The 21,778-nt window shown below is 33.2% G+C and overlaps 1 protein-coding gene across 1 annotated transcript in view; it reads right to left on the bottom strand.

Annotated features, from left to right (window-relative positions):
* Positions 1 to 4,128: 4,128 nt before the first annotated feature.
* efhb (EF-hand domain family, member B) overlaps positions 4,129 to 21,778 on the bottom strand; it is a 28,039-nt gene continuing 10,389 nt past the window's right edge. Inside the window, exons 5-13 of the mRNA XM_028817667.2 lie at positions 19,955 to 20,062; positions 17,422 to 17,551; positions 16,748 to 16,831; positions 15,766 to 15,833; positions 14,872 to 15,026; positions 11,052 to 11,259; positions 7,851 to 8,036; positions 5,728 to 5,909; positions 4,129 to 4,449 (exon numbers count right to left, since the gene is read on the bottom strand). Coding sequence (XP_028673500.2) covers positions 4,285 to 4,449; positions 5,728 to 5,909; positions 7,851 to 8,036; positions 11,052 to 11,259; positions 14,872 to 15,026; positions 15,766 to 15,833; positions 16,748 to 16,831; positions 17,422 to 17,551; positions 19,955 to 20,062 — 1,286 coding nt within the window. The 3' untranslated portion in view covers positions 4,129 to 4,284. The remainder of the gene's footprint in view (positions 4,450 to 5,727; positions 5,910 to 7,850; positions 8,037 to 11,051; positions 11,260 to 14,871; positions 15,027 to 15,765; positions 15,834 to 16,747; positions 16,832 to 17,421; positions 17,552 to 19,954; positions 20,063 to 21,778) is intronic.

The raw sequence follows: 21,778 nt of genomic DNA, 5'->3' as shown, positions 1-21,778 counted from the left end.
GCAGTGATACTTGTCTTAGTATGGTTGTTCTGGTAATTATTTAACTTCTCCATCCAGTGAGGCAGAGTGAAAGACACTTTATACAGTAAGGTCAAGCTAGAGAGAAATCTAGCTTTCAAAATTTTTATTTATGAATCACACTCCTGAAAGGGATGTGAAGCTCAGAATGTCACACAACATTTTGAAGATAGGGAACTCATCAGACTCAACTTCAAACAGTAAAAAGAAGAGTGATGGTTCAAAGGGGACTGACAGATCTAAGAGAAAATGGTAAAAGTAAAATTCTAGAAATGGAACACTGGGTGAAAGAGGCACATCAGTGTTCAGCTGGAGATACAGGATATATTTTTATATATTTCATTTTAAAGGTAACTGCCATACATATTATTAAATTATACATGATTTTGATAAAAAAGAAATCTACGTCTGTGAATCATTTATGATTTTCAGAATTTCCATTTGATACTTGATGAAAAAAAGGACTTTTAAAATAATTTCAGTATATGTTTGGTAGACAGAGAAAATAAAGAAGAAAAAAATGAATCAAGGATATTTCCAGCTAACAAGTGTGTGGTAATGGAGGGCTGATATAAGGCCAGTATATTCCCATCAAACTGGTAGGGGGCTGCATAAGGAACCCAGTTCTTTAGATAGATAGATAGATAGATAGATAGATAGATAGATAGATAGATAGATAGATAGATAGATAGATAGATAGATAGATAGATAGATAGATAGATAGATAGATAGATAGATAGATAGATACTTCATTAATCCATCTATCTATCTATCTATCTATCTATCTATCTATCTATCTATCTATCTATCTATCTATCTATCTATCTATCTATCTATCTATCTATCTATCTATCTATCTATCCGAAGAACTGGGTTCCTTGTGCAGCCCCCTACCAGTTTGATGGGAATGTACTGGCCTTATATCAGCCCTCCATTGCCAAACACGTGTAAGCTGGAAATATCCTTGATTCATTTAAAAGTCATTGAAGGTTCAGAAGTGCATGGGTACCATAAACTGCCAAGAGGAGTTCTAGTCTTCTATTTTTGCAGCCAAAGTTAAGTCCACCCCAGCCCTGGAAGTGATTCAGCAACTCTAGGAGGGGATTTAAAGCCTCCTCATGGCAGAATGCTTAATGGGTCTAGCTTCTGAATAAACGTTTGTGGTAAATATGGGGTTTCACCGTTATTGGCATTAGCTGAGTGTTTCATTTATTTTTATTGATTTTATTGAATTGATTGTTAATTACTAAATGCTGCTGGCACTATCCTGATGCCGCCCATGTTTGATTGCATCACTTTAGTGGTTGTGAAATTTGAACCTTTATAGAGTTTGGTGTTGCTCTATGGTGTTTGCTGTTAATGCTGTGTGTGACATAACAGCAGGTGACTACTTATCGTTGTCATCATGACATTCTTTGCTCTGTGTTTCTGAACATTATTTTTGGTCTTTGTCTCCTGCTTGGCTTTTTTATGCTCTTTGGAGCCACAGTAGGATAATTTTGTAGGACTTTTGTTAGCTTTTCCTTGCTAGTATTATGTAATAGTCTGAATTAATGTATATTTAATGTTTTATTTAAATTTTTGAAGTATTACTTTTAACAGTTTTTTAATAGTTTTAATACACACACACATATGCTTACACATTCAGGGCATACTTAGAGGTACTTGTTAAGATAACAGTAATCTCGCTCAGAGACGGGAAGAAACTAGAGTATTCAGAGTAAAAGAAAGTGAAAACTTCATATAGACAGTGTCTAGGCAGGAGTTAAACTCATAGCTCAGAAACAAACGTCTATGCCACCAGCAGCGACAGAATATGTAAGCATAAAAAAAACAATATATTATATTCTAGCCTAGTTCAGAATCATGGTTGCACCCTGGCAGCATCAAGTGCAAACTAGAAGCTAGTAGTGGTTGAGGTGCCAGTCCATCACAGTGTCCACTTACACACACAAGGTCAGCTTGCAGCGACCCATAAATTCAACATGCATGACTTTAGGGGGAGAACTGGAGTATTCAGGCAAAAGCTCATACAAAGCATGGGATAGGGAGAATGTACAAACTCCTCAGAAATGGTGATTAGACATGGTATGCTAATGCAGGATGCTGGATCTGTAATACATACTGTATGTAGCACTCACTAAACTACTATGCAACCAAAAATAAGCACAATAATAAAAAATATGATTTTGAAAATGTGTTAAATATTAATAAAAAGTTTTCACAACCAGACTTTATTTGTTGTGAACTTTAATATTTTAAGAATGTTTCGAGATTTCAGCTCATTACTCAGAATATGGTGTTCATTGTCACACATGTGCATTATGGGAGTGTGCTTGGGGTTCTGCACAAGTGGTAAAATAGGGGAAGCCTTTAAATGAGACAGTCACTAACCTCTATTTCTTCTTCAACTCCAGAGATGATGATGATCCCACAAATGACCTTACTTTCGACATGCTTCTGATGTTCCTGCTTTCTCAGTCCAAATCAGAATAGAACAGACCCAGTCAGAAGCTGGCGTTCACTTTGGACCCACCTTTGTAGGAGACACTCTAGCCCACTTGAAGCCTTTGTTTTGCAAAAGGAACTTAACACTCTTTGCTCTTTCGCATTGCTGCTAATAAACAGGAGCTCTGAGAAGACCCCAGCGCTTTCACATTGCTCTTTACTATTCTGTTTCAACATCATATATTTAAAAGTATTTCATATTAGCATAGCTCATTATTGATACTAATGCCATTTTGGAAACCACTGGATACGTTGCACATGTGTAGGTCCCTATAAATCTTCTAAAGATACCTTGATTATTCTACTTTTCCAGAAGATTTCAATGACGACATATATGAACTAGACAACAGCCATGTAAACATTCTGCTTAAGAATCAAACTTGTAAAAACTGAATTTCAAAGCATATTATCCTAGTATCTAGGACTCAATTTAATATACTAAAAAGCATTAATATACAAAATAGTTTATATATGGCCTTAGGTCAGGTCATAAAATGATCTGAATATTAGACAATCACGGCCTGGACGGTTTCAGATCCAAACATTTTTAACTTAAATAATGCTGAATATTTGTGCACAAAGTGTTACTAAAACATGGAAACCATGATTCCAATATCCTCAAACTTGATATACACAGATACATGTTTGCATAAAAAAAGATATTTGCTTCCAAAAAAACTTTTAATTTCAGTTAACTCAAATATATTAACCAATAATTAGCTTGGAAAATCAGCTTGATTTTAAAAGAGAAGAAAAAAAAGGTGAAAATATAATACAATTGTAGGTATATTTTTACATTAAATGGATATTATTTATAGCTGTGTTTCAGGTGTATTTGTGCCGCCAGTATTTTAAACATTTCATCTAATCAATATATTGTGAGCAAAATATACAAAGCAAAATATTAAACTGTAAACATGTACTATATACAACATCAGTCAAAAGTTTTAGAACACATCAGTTTTTCCAGTTTTTCTTCAAATTTAATCAGTTGAAATGCAATGAATGACCAAAAATGGTGAAAAGGTAAGCAGTGAACTGCCAGAGGCTTAGATGTAAAGTTTAGGTTAGCAAAAACTGAAAAAGTAAATTTCAAAATATTACAAATGGGCCTTCTTCAGGGAACAACTAATAGGTTACAACCCACAAATGTTCTGAAGCAATTAAAATAAATTAAGCCTTGTAAGCTGAAGCAAACAATTTGCACAGGTGTCCCGATTTCCATTGATTACTTAAAGCCCTCTGTCTCGGTTAAAGCAGAGTTGGAACAGACTGTGTTACTACACCCTCTGTAGTACTACTTGGACAATATTTCAATGATAATGTCAAGAAAATAACAATTAAAAATGAAATTAGTCAGAGCATTATTTCCTCTAGAAGTGTAGGTGTTTCATTTAGAGAAATTGCAAAAAAAGCATTTCAAATGATTAAATTTGAAGAAAAACTGACATGCTCTAAATCTTTTGACCAGTAGTATATTGTTGACTGCATTGACCTTTTTTAAACATTTAAAATTAAAAATATGAATTTATGAAGTAATAATATTTCTTTCAAGAATCATTAACATTGTATTGTATAGTTTCAATTTTTTATTGTTTTTCTTGTTTCATTAAGATTTCATATTATCTTTTTGGTTTTTGATTGACACAAATAATGCATAATATAATACCATCTAGGTTAAAATGACTAAAAGTTAATAATGTAAAATTTAAACATAAATTTTAATACAAAGGGCACCTCTTAAAAGAAATGTGAAGTTCACTGCATATAAAGAATCTTACATTTCTGAATTTCATTCAGAGCATTTTTAAATGTTTCTATACAGACAAGTCCTTTGGGATGTTGCTTAGAAGCTAAATTCCAGACTTGCTGAAAAGTATCTTCAGGAATATCCATGCCAATATTATGAAATACGGTAGCAATCTGTAGAAGAAAATATACATATATGAATTTGAAACACTTTGTAATTCCGCACATTTCATGATGAATCAACCTTAAAAAGCTACTGGTTAGGTTCTTTTAAAGCAGTATTGGCTGCAAGGATTTTTATAACATAACAAAATGCCAAATTCTCTCTTTGCTTACATTTCACACTTTTTGGACTAAACAGTCCATGCCATATAAATACTTGACTAAACTCTATAAAAAAGAAGATATTAAGATATATAAAACCATATTAAGAAAATGGTCTAATGTACATTTTAAAACATTGGGGGACTGGAAAAGAAATGGCTAAACTGGAGTAAATGGTGATCTGGACACACCTCTGATTTGTAGAGCTGGCCCTTGCTAAAAGTACAGCATGTACTGCATGTAGATGAAGTCAGTGACTCATTAAGTTCATGAAGGCCTTGGACATACAGTAACTTATTGCACTGCAGAACTGATATCTATACATTTTTTTCTTGTGCAAAGTCTTCTGGCAACACAGCAAGAACTAATAAAAAGGATGCTGTGAACGCCATATGGTTGCTTTGCATTCTTTTTCAAAAGGCAATCAGATGTCTGCCACAAAGGACATATCCCAGAAGAAAAGCTGGTAGTCCAGATTAGTCAGCCAAGGCCAAACCAAGAAGTTCACCAAGTAGCAAGAAGGTTGCTCTTCCATTTACAACCTCTGGATTGGGAGAGTGTTAAGAGGAGGCGAGCTGAAAAGTATGGAAGTTTGGAAAAAGACTGAATTCTGCTCCAATGGCAGTTTTAGGCATATCAGTGGAAAAGTATATGAAATATGATTTCTAGGAACTGCAGGTATCTCAGATGTACAGTATTTTTACAGTATATGATTTACTCTTTAAATACAAATCAAGGGCACCAGTGCCAGGGTGGCTATGACCACTATGATCCAGTACTTTATGGCAAACTAATATTTTTTAATAATAGACCCTAGGTGGAATAGTAAAATGGATCTATGCAACGCATAGCTACTAAGATACCATATAACTTAAAACTGCAGACAGTGGTATTGACACAAGTAGAAAGGCGACAGATACAACAAAAGAATACAATTGGAAGTAAAAAAGGATCCATACCAGCTCCTGTAACCACAGTATACTACCAAAGATAAATATGAACAGCCATAGACAGGAGTATGGACTAACATAGATGAATAATAATTCACAAGACTCAAGCTTTCACACATTAGGTTTGCAAGGTAACATCATTGGATATATAAGGTAGAAGAAAAAAAAATGAGAATACCTCAGACTTAGATCTTGACATGAAGAGGTGTTTTTCAGTTACTCCTTTTAAGGTGTACAGTGAAGGGTTAACCAAACCTCTGACATCAGATTCATCCCCATAATTGGTGCGGTCACTGACTCTCTTAATGCATGGTGCTGCCAAGTCAGTTCGAACTGAAGGAATTCCACATGTTCGGTAGCCTGGAAGAAAATACAGAACTGGTATCTTTCTTTCTATTTAATTGTGTTTTACTTGGTAATTAGCTATAAAACCTGTAGCAGTAAAAAAATATGTCTTAAAAAGTGCAGCACCATTTAATTTTCATTATCAGTGGCTGGTCTCATTTAATGATGTTCTCCAGTGTATTTATGAGTGCAAACTTTATCATTTTCAGAGTTTATGAGGGGGACCTAACCGTTTTTGCCTCTTTTATTAAGAGAAACCTTTTACAGAGGTTTATTCCTACCACTCAAAAAATTATATTATTTGTTATTTTGCAAAGATATTGCTTTTAGCTATTAGTATCGTTGAGCATACACGTGCTTCGGTCATCTAGTGATGGATAGTTAGGGACAGATTATGCATGTGCATAGCGTGTAATCAAGTGACAAGAACTGAACAAAGCTTTTAGATATACTTTTAGTTTTAATCAGGTTGAAGTTTAGCAAATTTAGCACAGGTGATTCAATATATAGAAAGAATGTTACTGAAGGTACCATGGAATTTGCCTGTTCTACTCATGTATTTTGGATTGATTGGTATCGGTCAGTGTGGTTAACTGCAGATTATTACCCCTTTTAATAATGAACACTGGAAGTATCAGTTTTACTTCTCAGTTACTAAAAATGCTTAGTCCATCATATGATGTGAAGTAAAGAACATCCATTCTCTTTTTCCCTCTCCAACCTGAGGGCCGCAGATTCAAGGTATGAGTACTAGCTGCAGTGCCAGCAGATCACACTGTTTCAAAATATTTATAGCAAAAAAACTGGATTAAAACTGAACTGATATTGTATTTATAGGCTTCTGTTGGTGGATTGCATGCAGCACACTCTTTTCTGCTTGGGTGTGCGATTGAGCCCTGCAAAGGGACTAGGGTACAGTCTATCACAGTTGATTCTTGACTTACACCCAGTGCTGCTGGGATAATAACTTGGCTATCTGTGACCCTAAACTGGGCAGAATAAATGTACCCCTCAGCATATGTAGGATTAAATGTACAGTATATTCCTATAATTTCTGTTCAATTCTTGTCACTTGACTGCACCCTAAAACTGTACTTAATCTCTCCCTCACTAGCTGTTACTAGACAACCACTATGTGCATGGACATGATGAGACTGATAGCATCATGCAGTATCTTTATGAAGTTATGCAATAATAGTTGAAAAATAACACAATCATTATTGTGAAATGACACAATTCTTTTGCTAAATAACACCATTTTTAGAGGGACAAAATCTTCCATAGAAACTCTAACAAGATCAGACAAAATTGATTTTTCGACATAATTAACATTAATACATTTGGTATAATGTGCACAGAGCTTTTCTATGCTACTCAAATTAAACATTTTATCTTGTTTATACAACCTCTCTTCTGTACCTGGCTTATATTTTAATCATAATGCTTTCATGGAGGTAGGCCTCCAGAATGGGAAACAGTTAGCAGTTGTAAGGGGGCAGGTCTGGAGATAATGTCCACCATTTTGCAGAGCAGCTTTTGCAATACATGCAGTGTAAGAGGAAGAACTGTTATGAATAAAAAGACGGTTGTCAAACGCTCAAGTTGGTGCTTTATTTTCATTTACTCCTGCAAACACCAAAGCGAATCTACATAAAATTGACCGACTAGGGGTGCCTTTTGATGCATGAAAGCAGTATGGACTACACCCTCAACATCATGAAAAATCGAGCACATAATTTTACAAAAACTGGTTTGAATGTTGAATTTATTTAGTGTTTGTGAATTAGCATGCTTTCTTTGTATCAAGAGAAGGCTTATTACTCACCTTTCACTTTTCCCCATAAGCTGAATTTTGTTTTGTTTATTCATGAACAGTACACTGTATATGCTATTTGCTAAGATTTTTAAATTTAAATGCATTTTAAAGAGACTGTGATGATCCATGGGTTTGCTTACCTTCAGCTGACGGGCCTCCAACCACTGCATTAATCATTGAAGATGAGGTACAAAAATTGTGTGGAACAGAGTTAGGTTGTGTAAGGGTTTTCAGAGCCTTTCCGACAACATATCCCTCACATTGTAAATCATCAGGTGTAACAAGGCCTTCATTGGTCACACCTTCCTCCACCATTCTCTTCTTTCCTGGAAAAAACAAATAAAAAAATTTAGAATAGCCATTAAAACTTTTGCTGGCTTATCACATTTATGTTGAGCTGAAAAGACGGTTCCAGCTGCTAGCTTTTACAGTGTTTCTATTAGCCTAATTAAGGGTGCAGAACAGTGTTTTGCTTAATAAACAATACATAATGAAATCAGTTTAAATGAATTTGTAGAGGAGAACAACTTCTTTGTTAAACAAAGTGTGCCTATTCAAGCAGTGTTTGCTTAAAAGAATCAAACACTACACTTCAGTTAATCAGCTATGGATGACAGCCCAGGCGTTTCTTATTACAGGATCAGTGACAACTGTTATCTGCAAAAGAAGCATAATATAAGACATTTCATGTAGTAAAAGAACCATGGAATAATTAGCATGCAGAAGTGCCTTCTTTATACAGTTATCAATAGAGTCAGTGTAAGGCAAAAAAACATTACAGGTATTTGCATATAGTAAAGTACTTAATATAAATACAGTGAACATGCAACATTTGATAAAACATGATATCTCTTTTCTTTAATGACAACAATTAGTTTTTTGATGTAATAAGGTCACATACAACAAGCTTCCCAGTTTACCAATTATGAATTAATGTACTAGAGCTGTGTAGAAGCAAATTCAAAATATTAGTCAAAAAAGAATCACAGTTGAATAAACTGAGACACACTTATGAATCTTACACTATATTTCAAACTGGAAAAATGGAAATCTTATGTCCAAGATATAAGGTTTTCTCTGTTCTTATTTTGTAATTACAGTGTATTCAGCAAGGTTTTCATTTCTGCTTGTCATTTTTATGTAAGCCTCCGAAATTTTATATATTGCTCCTTTATTCATGTCACTGGTTTAGAGGAAAAGAACTGATTTATCTATAAAAGACTTCATTATCTATTGAATTACTGCAGGTCTCTCTTTAATGGAATTTCTGAATGAAATGTCAAGAAATTACAAAAGATTCACAATACTGATCCAAGAGCCCTTGCACCAATCAAGCTGAATGAGTACATCACCCTTCAAATGGCTATATTATGAAACAGACATCATCAATATGATATAGTATCACCCTTAAAAATCTGCTGTTAAATTAAAAAGCTATTTAATTCAACATCAATTAATATTTATATTTGCTGCCCATAATAAGAATAAGAAAAATAATCTGGAATAGACATCTGTAGTCTTCTCATGCCAGCCATCTCAATATCAGATAACTCAGCTATGCAAATCCCTACAAACAGTCATTTAGCTTAGAGGCGCCTGGAACTCCCTTAGATCTGTCTGTGAGGCTTTGTTGATTTGTATTTTCAGTTCTAATGTGAAACCCCTCTTGAATTTGCATCTGCTTTGCCTGCATGTAATTACTTTAAAACTGACACTATGTTGATGTCAACTTTTGAAGGCTTATATATTTCATTTAGGCAGTTTCTCAGGTAGTGTTCCATTGTATTTTAGCTAAGATTAATATAAAGCAGGTTCCAAGAAAAATGCTGTCTGTCAAATTTAAAATGGTTTGGAGCAGAATGTTGACTTTCGCAGCCCCGTTTTCTGTGTGTTTCATTCAGAACTTTGGTCAAAATGCTTTGTCTGCCATAATAATGAAAAACATTTTTTAAAGTAAATCTGCTCATTTTAGACAAGTTTCTGAGCCACACTGAGGCATACACTGCCAATACAGATTTTGTCATGGCAGCAATTTCCAGATTCCTCATACTATGGAGAATCTCACCAAATTAATTGAAATGGCACCAGCAAGTTGCATCAGCCTGTGACTGTATCACTGATGAGTCACCAACAGTATGAGTGGGCATTCAAATGAGCAACTTCAGAGCTAGCTGCAAGGAAGTCTATAAAAACAATAAGCCTGACAAAGTTGTATACTATTGCAACTTGCGTTGCAACAGCAAGTCATCTTTCTAAGGACAGGGAGTGACATAAAAGATTAATATAAAGGGCAAGAATCCATTGGATTGGTGTTGATGAGCACCAGTACTGAACAACAATATCTATACGTATATTTTGACTGTGTTATGTGATTCAATTGATTTATGTTTTTTTTGTTTCATAGGATATGATCATCCCTATATCAAATTTTAGCAATTTATTTTCTCTGAAGGTGGTGTGGTGGTAGTGTGGTTAAAGTTAGCATATCACAGTTCCAAGAGACTGTGGTTAAATCACACTCAGTTTTCTCCAGGTATACTGGTTTCCTTCTTACATGCCAAGAATATGCAGTTTAGATCAGTTGACCTGGTGGAGTATGAGTGAGTGTCAATATGTGTATGAGTATGATGTGTGAGGGTCCAGCACCTCATTCAAATGTTGGCTTATGCCTTGAGCCCAGTACTACTAGGATTAGCTTGGGCTCTTCATAGCCTTGAAAAAGTGGATGTGAGTTTAGTAAATAGGGAGATAATAATGAAAATGTTTAACCTTCATCACTCCTCTAATTGGGGAATAAGGTCTCCAAATTTATGTGGCCCAATCCAATTATTACTTTCAATCTACTCATGTGTCCACTTTTTTAATTTTGTTAAATGAATATTGTAGGATTTACTTAGAGTTTCAGTTTTGGTCTGTGATTTAACTTGAATTATACTGAATCTACTTGTGAATAAATGTTGTGTCACAATGTATTCTGTGTTTCCATTTTAATGTTTATTAGTGTTTTTTTACTGATAATTTGCTTTTAATTTTTGTCATTTTTGACAGCTAGTATTTGCAAAAACCAGGGATAAAGCCAAATAATTCTAATGTCACTGGAAAATATACAAACAGCAAATATTCAATTGATAAACAACTTCATTACTCAGTCATTTGTCTATGCATTTTCTCATCAAGTTCTGTTTAAAAATATTTATTTTTAAATACACAACATACAGTATGAAAGTCATGTTAATTGAATATTCATTATATGTTTAATATAGTTGTGTTTTTGTTTTTTACTTAAGTTACAAAAATCAGAAAATGCACAATGATAATAATAAATAAATTATAAAACAAACCCCTTGTGAGTATGTTTTCCTCCAGCTTAGAGAGAGGCATTTTGTCTTTCCAATTCAAAAAGTTAGCAAACTCCAAAAAGTTGATTTGTCCATCTTTATCAACATCACAGCACTCAATTAAAGCATTCAGAAGCTCTGGGTTTAAGTCCAGATTAAACTGTCTGCACACAGCTTTCAGGTCATCTTGGTTAATGGTCCTGTTGCCTTTCTGCATAAAGAAAAATAAATATATTCCAGTGATGTCAAAGTAAAAGAAGAAGACCAGAAACTGGACACTAGGAAATGAAACCAATATGACCCAGAGATGCCATAATTGACCTGAAAATATTTTACTCTTTAATTGAATTTTTGCAATAAATCTTTTCATCTTTCAAGTTTAAACAAGTAAACATTTATTTTTTACAGAACTTTCTAATCGCAAAGAAATTGACTTAGACTTATTATAATAATTCATTACATTTATATAGCGCTCTTCTAAGTACTCAAAGCGCTATCCACACAGGGAGGAACCAGGAAGCGAACCCACAATCTTCCACAGTCTCCTTACTGCAAAGCAGCAGCACTACCACTGCGCCACCTGTATTATAACTTCTATCTTGTATGGTTTACTTCGTTCATCCACACACCCATTCATCTATCCGATTGCTAAAAGCAGCCCATGTTTGCAATTAAACGGTTTCAAGGACAGGAGCATTGGATACTTAGCAGAAGAAAACCCTGCATGAGACACTTGTCCATCAAAGGACGTTCTCATGCACACACACGCACACCAGGCCAATTTAAAGTTCCTAGTTTTTAAGGTTATACTGTATATCCTACTCATGTTTGAACAGGTTTTTTCTCAGTATTTTAGTTTTATAATATTAATTGTTTAGTGTGTTTTATAAGAGCCAAAAAAATTGTCTACAGCATATGAATATAGTTTGTGAGTTATTGCATGGAAATATTGTGCATCTTCCAACTTGAAACTTTTTCTGAACTGAATGTGTAACCAGTGTACTAGTGTCAGGAGTATTAAAAGCGTCTTTAATATATAGAGATTGTTAGTAATAATAATAAATAAAAGCAGAGAAGATCAGATTTAAACAAATTGAACAAAATAGTAAAAAACAGATAAAAGATTGACATAAATGACTGATTTAACTTAAGTGGGTTAGAGAATGTTATGTTATGAAACTGGTACGGAAATACTGGTTAAACAAATGAATAAGATATAAAAATATTTTACCAAAAAATTACAAAAAGCAACAACATTGACTAAATTTAGAACTTAACATAAATAAACATAAATTAATTATTAAATGTTAGAGGGAACCTGAGTATAAATTAAACTAATGGATAATACTAAAAAAAATTGAGTTGTAGTATAAGACTATAATAGATTGACAAAGGAGCACACACCAAACTACTCAATTCTTGATGCCTTTAAAACCAGTCATCTGAAATCATGGCTAACATATTAAAATGCACTAAATGGCACCCACTGTGTTTATTACCAAAGCCTTTTAAACATGACACAAAACAAAGATAAAACAGAGCCACATTATGCCCTGGAATTCTCATCCTCCCAACAACCATGCACAAGATGGGGCTTGCACCTTGTTTCATGCCTCCATGAAGTAACTGTTTATCTGTTCAATTGCCCCATGACAATAATACAGCACTTAAAATAAAAATCAACTGTTTTCCAAACACTTTCATGAGAAGTAAAGAACACAGTGACTGCAATTTTTCAAGTATAATTTCAATCTTATAAAATGAATCCAAGAAGTTTGAGCCGTGAAACATTACAGAAGTGATAAGCAAAAAGAAAAATCTTGTTCGAGAAGTTTATTAGTCACAACGTTTGGGGGTGTTTCTTCAGAACTGTTTTCTATGTTGGCTGAACATTGAATCCAGGACTAGTGCCTGTCCGTTGATATTGCTGCCTGGAATTCTCTAGCTGCTTGCAACCCGGATGTAGACAAACAAGTAACAAAATGACAGGATGTTGATACAATGTTTTCAGCTCTGTACTATAATGAATAAACATTGAAAACTCTAACACAATATAACAATATATGAAACTGGTATAAATTAGAATACAAAGTAAGGGAGGTTCTGGTTTTCCTTTATAACACACTACTATAACCACATTTCTTCTGTTGTCTATTCGCCAGAGCATAAAAACAATTTGGCTAATCTACATTAAAAGCAAAACATCCAGCGCCAGGTACAGGCCTAGACTATGTGGCATGCTTTAGCTAATCATGTTAAAGGTCAACAGCAGAACATATAACTACAATTGTAATTTTAAGTCAAACACAGAGAATTTCTATTTAAAATAGACCAGGTATTCTGAAAGGTCTCCACTTATCAGTAAACTTTCTGATATTACCAAAAAAGTAAAATTTCTTAAAAATGTCTATAGATGCAATCGCAAAAGGCATCTGTGAAGAGTGTGACCATGTAACAAACATATTAGACTCTTGAGTGGATTAGACACTTTTGTTAATATAGCATCTGCTTTCTGCCCTTAAAATTTAATCATTTTCTAGTCAGTCATTTTCTAAACCACTTTGTCCCGAACATGGTCACGGGGGTTGCTGGAGCATATCCCAGCTACCAAAGGGCTCAAGGCAGGAACAAATCTTGGACAGGGCACCAGTCCGTTACAGGGTTAAAGTTTAATACTTTGTTCTGCAAGTAAATTAAAAAGAATTAAATATGTAATTGTATTAAATGTATTGACTGAATAATAATAATAATCATCTTTACTGCAGGCAAGTCTTCACTTTAATCTTCTCATTATACTTAGTGCTCTTGCCGGTCTAATGTTTCATTAAGTGAGAAAGGAAATAATGCATAAAAGGTGCACCATTAATGTGCAAATATTTTCATTACAAATCTTCATAAAAGATTAATATACACCTATATGTGAGCTGTAACATACCCTGAATACCACCTTGTATATTAAAATAAAACTGTTTTCTGCTGTATTTAATAAGAAAGTGTATAATATATCCAAAGTATGTGGTGGATACAGAAAACTAATTCAGTATCCATTTGGAGAAGATATGTATATTATATAGTCTAACTGAATACTATGCCTTGAAAATATCAGTTTCTTTGTATTATGAGTTTAATATCAAGACATTAATATTTGACATAAGACATAAGAAACAGAATGTACCGTTCACTATACCTCCGGCATATAAAGATGTTATTTGAATGAAATTGTCACATTTTACGGGTAGCACCTAATCAGCTATGTATAACACAGGCAAGTCATAAGACAAAGTTAAAGGATATAAAGTGAATATTTTGCAGCTATTTTATCATATAGTTTTGAGTCTTGTTGTTAAAAGGACCTGTATTTATGAAAATTCCCCTATCATGTATACCTTCTATGTTACCTTCTAAAGAGGTAATTAATTTCTTAATAACATTTCCACTCATTTGCTCATCTGTTTTCTGAACCAGTTTTCCTTTTTTTGACTATTGTGATCTGCAGGTTAGCCCAACAGCAACAGGCACATTCATATACAGACCTCATCACATTCATATGCAAGTTTATGGTTTCTTGTTAACCTAAAAAAATACATGTAAGTAAAAAAAGTAAAAAATAAAAGTTTCCAGACAAAACTGAAATAGACACAAGGATAGATTTACTGAGAGTGTCCATGCCAGAAATCAAACACAGGTACCCGGAGCTTTGAGGCAAGACTGCAAAACACTGCACCACGCAGAAGTAATTTTATATAAACAATAAAAGGACTGGGTAAACCTAACAAACAACTACTATTAAAATTGTTCTTTTTCACTAAAAAAGTGACATCACCTTGTCATAGTGTCGGAATGCTTCCAGCAACGTACTGAAATTGTGGAAATTCACTTTTTTTAGATGTTGCCTGATAGCAGCTAAGACTGCACGTTGTCTATCCTTCCCCCGCAGAAATTGGAAGGCAGGTGTATAGTGCAAGAGATCACCAACTCCTGAAATTAAAAACAAACACACGTTTATGTTATGTAATTTAAATCTAAGATGGACAACTAGGAAACACACATGCTTACAGATATTCAACATACAGGCTGTATTAGTTTTAATTCAGAAATAATTATCCACTACTAAAGTAAACTCCTAGAAAATCAACTGAATCTAGGCGTAATAGTGAAACGCCTATTGACATTAGGAGGAACCAACTCATTCTACAGATGGGATTTGTAGTATAGAATTAAACAAAACAAGCTGTACAAGTTGCCTTGACATCTTTAAAAAGGCTGAATAAGGTTTGTTTGTTAGATCATGTAGTACTAGAGTTTTGTACTATTTTAGCCATTATGGATGTAATGAGAAGTCAAGCATAATGACACCTTTTATTGGCTAACTAAAAAAAATTACAATATACAAGCTTTCGAGGCAACTTAGGCCCCTTCTTCAGGCAAGATGTTTTACTAAGCAGAGTTTAACAACTTAGATAGCTTCAGCCACTGTAACATATCACCATTAAGAAAGAACACAATGTGTCCATTACTGTGATGGTAACTTTAACTGAACTGTTTTTTACTGTTTGTGTTTTGTTCTCTTAATAATAAAAATATATATTATATTATATGCTCTATATTAGTAATATATTAAAATATATTATTGATATTGGCCAATAATACACTTTTTGTACAATATTGCATGCTAATTTATTAATTTTTATAACTGTTCAACAATGTAGTGACCCACCATATTCATCAGGACGCAGCAAAATTCCAAATGTGTGGTCAGGAGAGACATTCATGGTATCCGCAATACTTTTAAAAATAAAAGTATAAAACCATTAAATAATTGAACAAATAAAGTGAATGTAACAGCCTATGTCATGTTATTAAGTCTAAATAAACACACAGTATATTGCACTATTAATTTAATTAATGTAGTCATTTAATATGCTGCAATTACACTTGTTGACCTGTTGATATTATATACTGTAAGTTTAACTAATAATAATCATCAGTTTTGGCTACAAATATCTTTCAACTAGAATCAGTAGATTATGTTTCCATGTTAAATTACAGTAGTCATTATAGTTATGTTTCTGACTCTTATCTAATTTAAACCTGTATACTTTCATTTAGAAGCTGCTTTGGCATAATTAGCTATGAGTAATTCATGGGTTATGAACAAACTGGATAAGCTAAAGAAAATCCAAAAACAACCTTGCATTTAAAAACAGAATCACCTTAAATGCAAAACTTTTAGCTTTATCTGTACATTGACAGAAACATTATTGCACAACATTACTCATATGGCTGTAGAAAATAAACTGCTTTCTACATTTTAGAATCTATACTTTTAGAAAAGTAAAAATTAAAATGGCTATTCACATAGCCATTATTCAACTTTTTCAGCTACAGAGAATATCTGACTAACAAACCCAAAAATAACACACATACCCTCACACTTGTCTATACCAGGAAATTTTACAGTCATTAGTCGACCTAATGGCATGTTTTTAGAATGTGGCAGGAAACCCAAATTAACATCGGGAGAACATAAATATTAAACACAGTTAAATGAGCTTTTAAGGTTACCTACTAACAAGCATTTAAAAAAATATTACAATTTTAAAAATATTAAAATCATAAAAATTATTAAAATTATTAAAATGTTGCTACTATGTTGCTGATGTTTGAACTCAAATGCTAAAGTATTATCCTCAGCTTACGGATCTAGTCCTTTCCCAAGTTCATGCTGAGTTCTCTCCCTGAAATCTTCGTTACGTTTCAGGACTATTTTTGCAGCTTTTTTCCTATTCAAAGAAAAAAAAAACATACAGTATACTTACATATCATTAGTGACTTTAAAAGACAGATTTACTATAATAAGGAACATTACATAGCCTCTTGCTAACGTAGTGCATTTATGATATTACTATATACTGTCATTGATTTTATTATAGCTGTTCAATTTTACTAGAGAAAATGGCTGAATAAAATTAAATAAATATTTTCCCTGAGTTTTACATTTTATTACAACATATTTTTAAAACTTGCTAACTCACTTTGTATTAAGAGAAAAAAAATGTAGAGATACAAATATGATAAACTCAAATGCCAGAGTTTTGTATTTCCTGTAAATCTCCTATTTGTGCCCATTTCTCAATCCAATATTATTTCCATTAGTTTCAGCATCATGCCTGCTATTTATTTTTTATCCCTCTTCTTGTTGCACAGTATAACAATCCTATTAGTTCAAAATAAGCCACGCTGACACACTAGCCGATCTAAAACTCTGGCCAACTGCTAAATTGTAATTTCAACTGAAATAAATCCTACTTCTCTTAAAAGATGTATTATTATTAAGTGTAAAGAAAACCATAATATTATCAATGAAACTAACATTTGCAAGTCATTTAACCACTGCAGGGATTTTGCCACATGTCTTCCATCATTATAATGAGGAGTTGCTTTTCCAAATTTGCTGTCCTTGTTGTACTTTGTCCAGTCATAATTTCTATTCATCTGCTCACCTGAAAAATAATATAACATAAGTCAGCCTGTACAACACAAAGAATTAAAACTAATGAACATGCACCTTACTAGTAATTATTTTATTTACTTTATCATTTTTTACATTAACTTCAGCACAGTATGATATTACAATGTTTAGTTCTGCTGTATCACAAGTCATCCAAGCTGGATTTGATTTCTAGTTCTATCATTGTTTATGCAAAGGCTACACATTATACCCATTTCCATGAGTATATGTTATGGGTACGGTGAAATCTTCCCACATACTGAAATGTACCTGTTAGGTTAATTGTTGATTCTATAATGGATTCTTTTTAGTCATTGTTGGTGTTGTTCAGGTGTGGCATACAACAGGCTGGCATTCTTTCCAGAGCTGATCCCAAAGCTAACATGATAGGTAGCAGCTCCTTACAGTCTTGTAATAATAAAATGTGTTCATGAAATTAACAAGTGAATAGGAGTTTACTTTACATTTGAATAAAAGGCTATAAAAATGTTCTTGTGCAATAAATATTGTTGTATTGTTTTTTTCAGATGTTACAGCTTACTATTATACTTATCCCATGAACAGACCACTAACCTCTTAATTTTACAAAGACATCACCAGAATAAAAATATCCCATACTGAGACTGTCAGGCCTGGGGGACCTTCCTATTTTAATTTTACAAAATTGATATAAAAACTGAGGTAATTTGAATTTAGCATTCCCCAAACAAAACCTCTCTACTTATGTTCACTGACATCATAAGAAATCTTAAGTATCTCCTACATACTCAAGGCTGACCAGATGTTCCATTTTTTTCTGGGAAGGTTCTGTTTTTATGTATTGTATCCCCCACCCACTTAATAACTTGTTATAAAGTTGTGCCTTGTTTTTGGAGTATGAAAATCTAGTTAGCCTACTCCTATAAGAAAACATTATATCATCTTGTGTTCTTGTTAGGAGGCAAAATTCCTTCCTTGGGTTAAATGAATGAAGCTACTGTGTTTTACAAACCTAAATGCATGGATAAATATGAGTGACCTGTAAAGAACATACTGTATGTCCTGTCCATGGCTGGTCCTTGACCTGTGCCCATTGTTACTGGTAAAAGCTCCAACTTCATGGAACCATAAATTGTGAAAAAAATGGAAAATGGTTGGCTAGAATGGTTGTGATTTTTTTTTCTCTCTTATGTGTTGTTGTATTAAATTCTAACCAACTGCACTGTTGGAAAGCATACTTATATATACATTCATTAGTTCATGTGTTCATTTATTTTTTAAAATATTTTTTTCCAAAGTAGAATTGCAGGGAGACCAATTCTGTATCAGCAGCATAGGGTCAAATATGAAACTATACAGAGACAGGACACCAATCCATAATAGGGCACAACAGCACACAAACACAAACATAGTCATACTGGGCTAATTTAAAGTTGCAGGTTAACTTAATCTACTTATCTTTGTCTAGTGGGAAGAAACTGAAGTACATGGTGAAAACCTACTTGAGACACTACGATAAGGAATAAACTTCACAAAATCAGAAACCAGAAATGAATATACATTATGTATAATGGATAAATATATAATTTCACACATGTGTGTCTGTGAATCACTTTATTGGCTCTGATAAGGTATGTGATACCACTCCGGGATAAGAGGGGGTGCTGTCGCTAACAATCTTGCCTTTTTACTCTACAACTCTGCCTTCATTTTTAAAACATATCCCACCCCTTCTGGTCCAAACCATATAAAAACAGTCTTTCCCGGAAGGAGCCTTATCAGTGTTGATCCAAGCCTACTACAGGACGAAGCTCCAAGGACTGAACCTAAGCATTGAGCCATCAGAGGCTAAAGTTCTTTTGCTTGCTTTTTCCTTGCTTACACCATTGAGCACCTGTTTATTTTATTACTAAATCTTTTTTTTTTTATTTAAATGGAATTGCTTAGTTGGCACCTCAGTTTTTCTTTGCATTATATCTGTCACTCATACTGAACAATACACACACACTGATCAGCCACAACATTAAACCCATTGACAGTTGAAGTGAATAACATTGACTAACTCATTACTATGGCACTAGTCAAGGAGTAGGATATTATAGGCAGCAAGTGAACAATCACTTAATGAAAATTTTAAAAAATGTTACTGATGGCAATTATTAATTTCATTTTAGACTTTAATTTTGTTATCTGATTGTAGTTTCTAAAATATTTAGCAGACCATTTTAATGCATGAATACAAATAAGGTTCCAAGGTAAGGACATAGATTAGTATAATCTTAACATTATTATCATGAAAGAAGCTCCAATTATTACTCAAACAATGCGAATTTTGTAATTTCATTTTAAATTACTGCTTGAAAAACTCACAATGTAAAAAGCTGATTGAATGAATAATTGATTGAACTTGTCTTACCAACATAGTAAGCACTGTGGGATCTTGTATACAGATGGTGTCCTGCTTCATACTCTTTATCAACCTGTTCTCTATTTTTTGTTGGGTTAATGATATCCCCACCATAGTCTAAAACAGGAAAAATGCATATAATAAATACTTACTGTAGTGAGTCAGAAACAATAAGAACATAAAGGAAAACTCTAAATACTTGTATTATGAAATAAATAAAACAGAATGAAAGTGTATTTCTTTCTGATGTATTTTAATACTTGTAATACAAGCATAACTAAACATGACAGGAAATAAAATGCATCCACGGGACAGACAAATACAATATAGAGATATAAAAGAAAGCTTTTACAAATAATTAAAAAGAAGAACAAATCCAAGGCAATACTTCATGGGTATAGTAATTAGTATCTATTAACCCAGGGCAAGCACCTAGAACTACGAGTTTAAGCATCACTGTTTACTTACAAATACAGTACTCTGCTTTCTTTAGAACTTGTCCAAGTTACAAATCACAGTAAACACAAATGTACCTGTTGTGTTGGTTTTAAACTCTAAGTGTGTGTCCATGAGGCTTAATGAGGCACAAGCTTCAAATTGTTTCTGAAACCTCATTTCTTCTACATTGCATTGTAGATCTAATAATCCAGTATATATTTTTTTATCTTATATTAACTCTTCCTAAAGTACTGGTACCTAATTCACTGCAGTATTTATAGTATTAATTCTTACTCTCAAAATACTTTGATGTGCATTTAGTTATTATTTCATTATGACTTGTCAATGTGTCACTAGCAAGTCAACATCTGAATATTTAGTTCAACATCAAATTTTGATAATTTGTCATTGATAACAAGTAACTTTGAATTTCTATTTGCACTTTCTTAAAGAGATAAGGATAAACAAAACAACCTTATATACATAAAACAGCATAAGTAGTTCAATTATACAATTTACAATGTACTACACAATGTGTAGTATAGTCAACAATATACTACAGTATGCAGTTCAAAATGCAATGTTAATCAGACACATTGATAATAGATAGCATCTGCTATCTTCCAAGGCCTGAAATATTGATTGATTAATTGATGTTAACTTAGAAAAGGTCTCAATAAATTCTATTACATATTACTGAAAATATTGTTTATGATCACAAAACAAAAATAAGCATCAAAAAACAATGTTCTCAATATCCAAGATAACACTAGTTGTCTGCTAATTTGCTATATGATAAACCTAAAAGTATACTGACAAACCAGAACAGACTTTTTAGATTTTTGCAATGTTGTTTTACTGAAATTTATCTTTGAGCGTCATGTTATTTAACTTCTTCTGTAATGTACTTATCTGGAACAAATAACGATTATTTAAAAAAAAAAAAAGAAATGTATACTTATTTACATTAACCCACTCATTTGGGTTCAGTTTTAATGTGATCTATATAAGACTATCACATTAAGTCATTAAGCAGTCTTTAAGAAATTATTCAGCCCTAAACAGGCAGCTTTCTTACAGTCTTATTAAAAGCTCCAGTATCTAAATACTAGGGAAGTTGAAGTAAAACCAAATGTCTATTAATTATCTGCACATATGTTGTTCAATTAAGAGGTCTTGGTAACTGTAAAATATCCCAGAATGTCAGGCAAAACTCACGAAGCAATTATTGATGCATGTCTATATCAGGACACACTCAAACATACACCCACGTTTACTGACAATTTGGGAAGTAGGAGAAAAATCAAAACTCCTGAAGGACACCCCACACAGATACTGGGAAAACATGCAAACTTAACAGAGACAGTGACCAGGCCAATGACTTTAACAAATATG

This window comes from Erpetoichthys calabaricus, chromosome 13 (genome assembly GCF_900747795.2).
Source record: "Erpetoichthys calabaricus chromosome 13, fErpCal1.3, whole genome shotgun sequence".
Taxonomy (NCBI): domain Eukaryota; kingdom Metazoa; phylum Chordata; class Cladistia; order Polypteriformes; family Polypteridae; genus Erpetoichthys; species Erpetoichthys calabaricus.
Note: the sequence above shows the minus strand (reverse complement) of the source record. Positions and strands in the feature narration are given on the sequence as shown.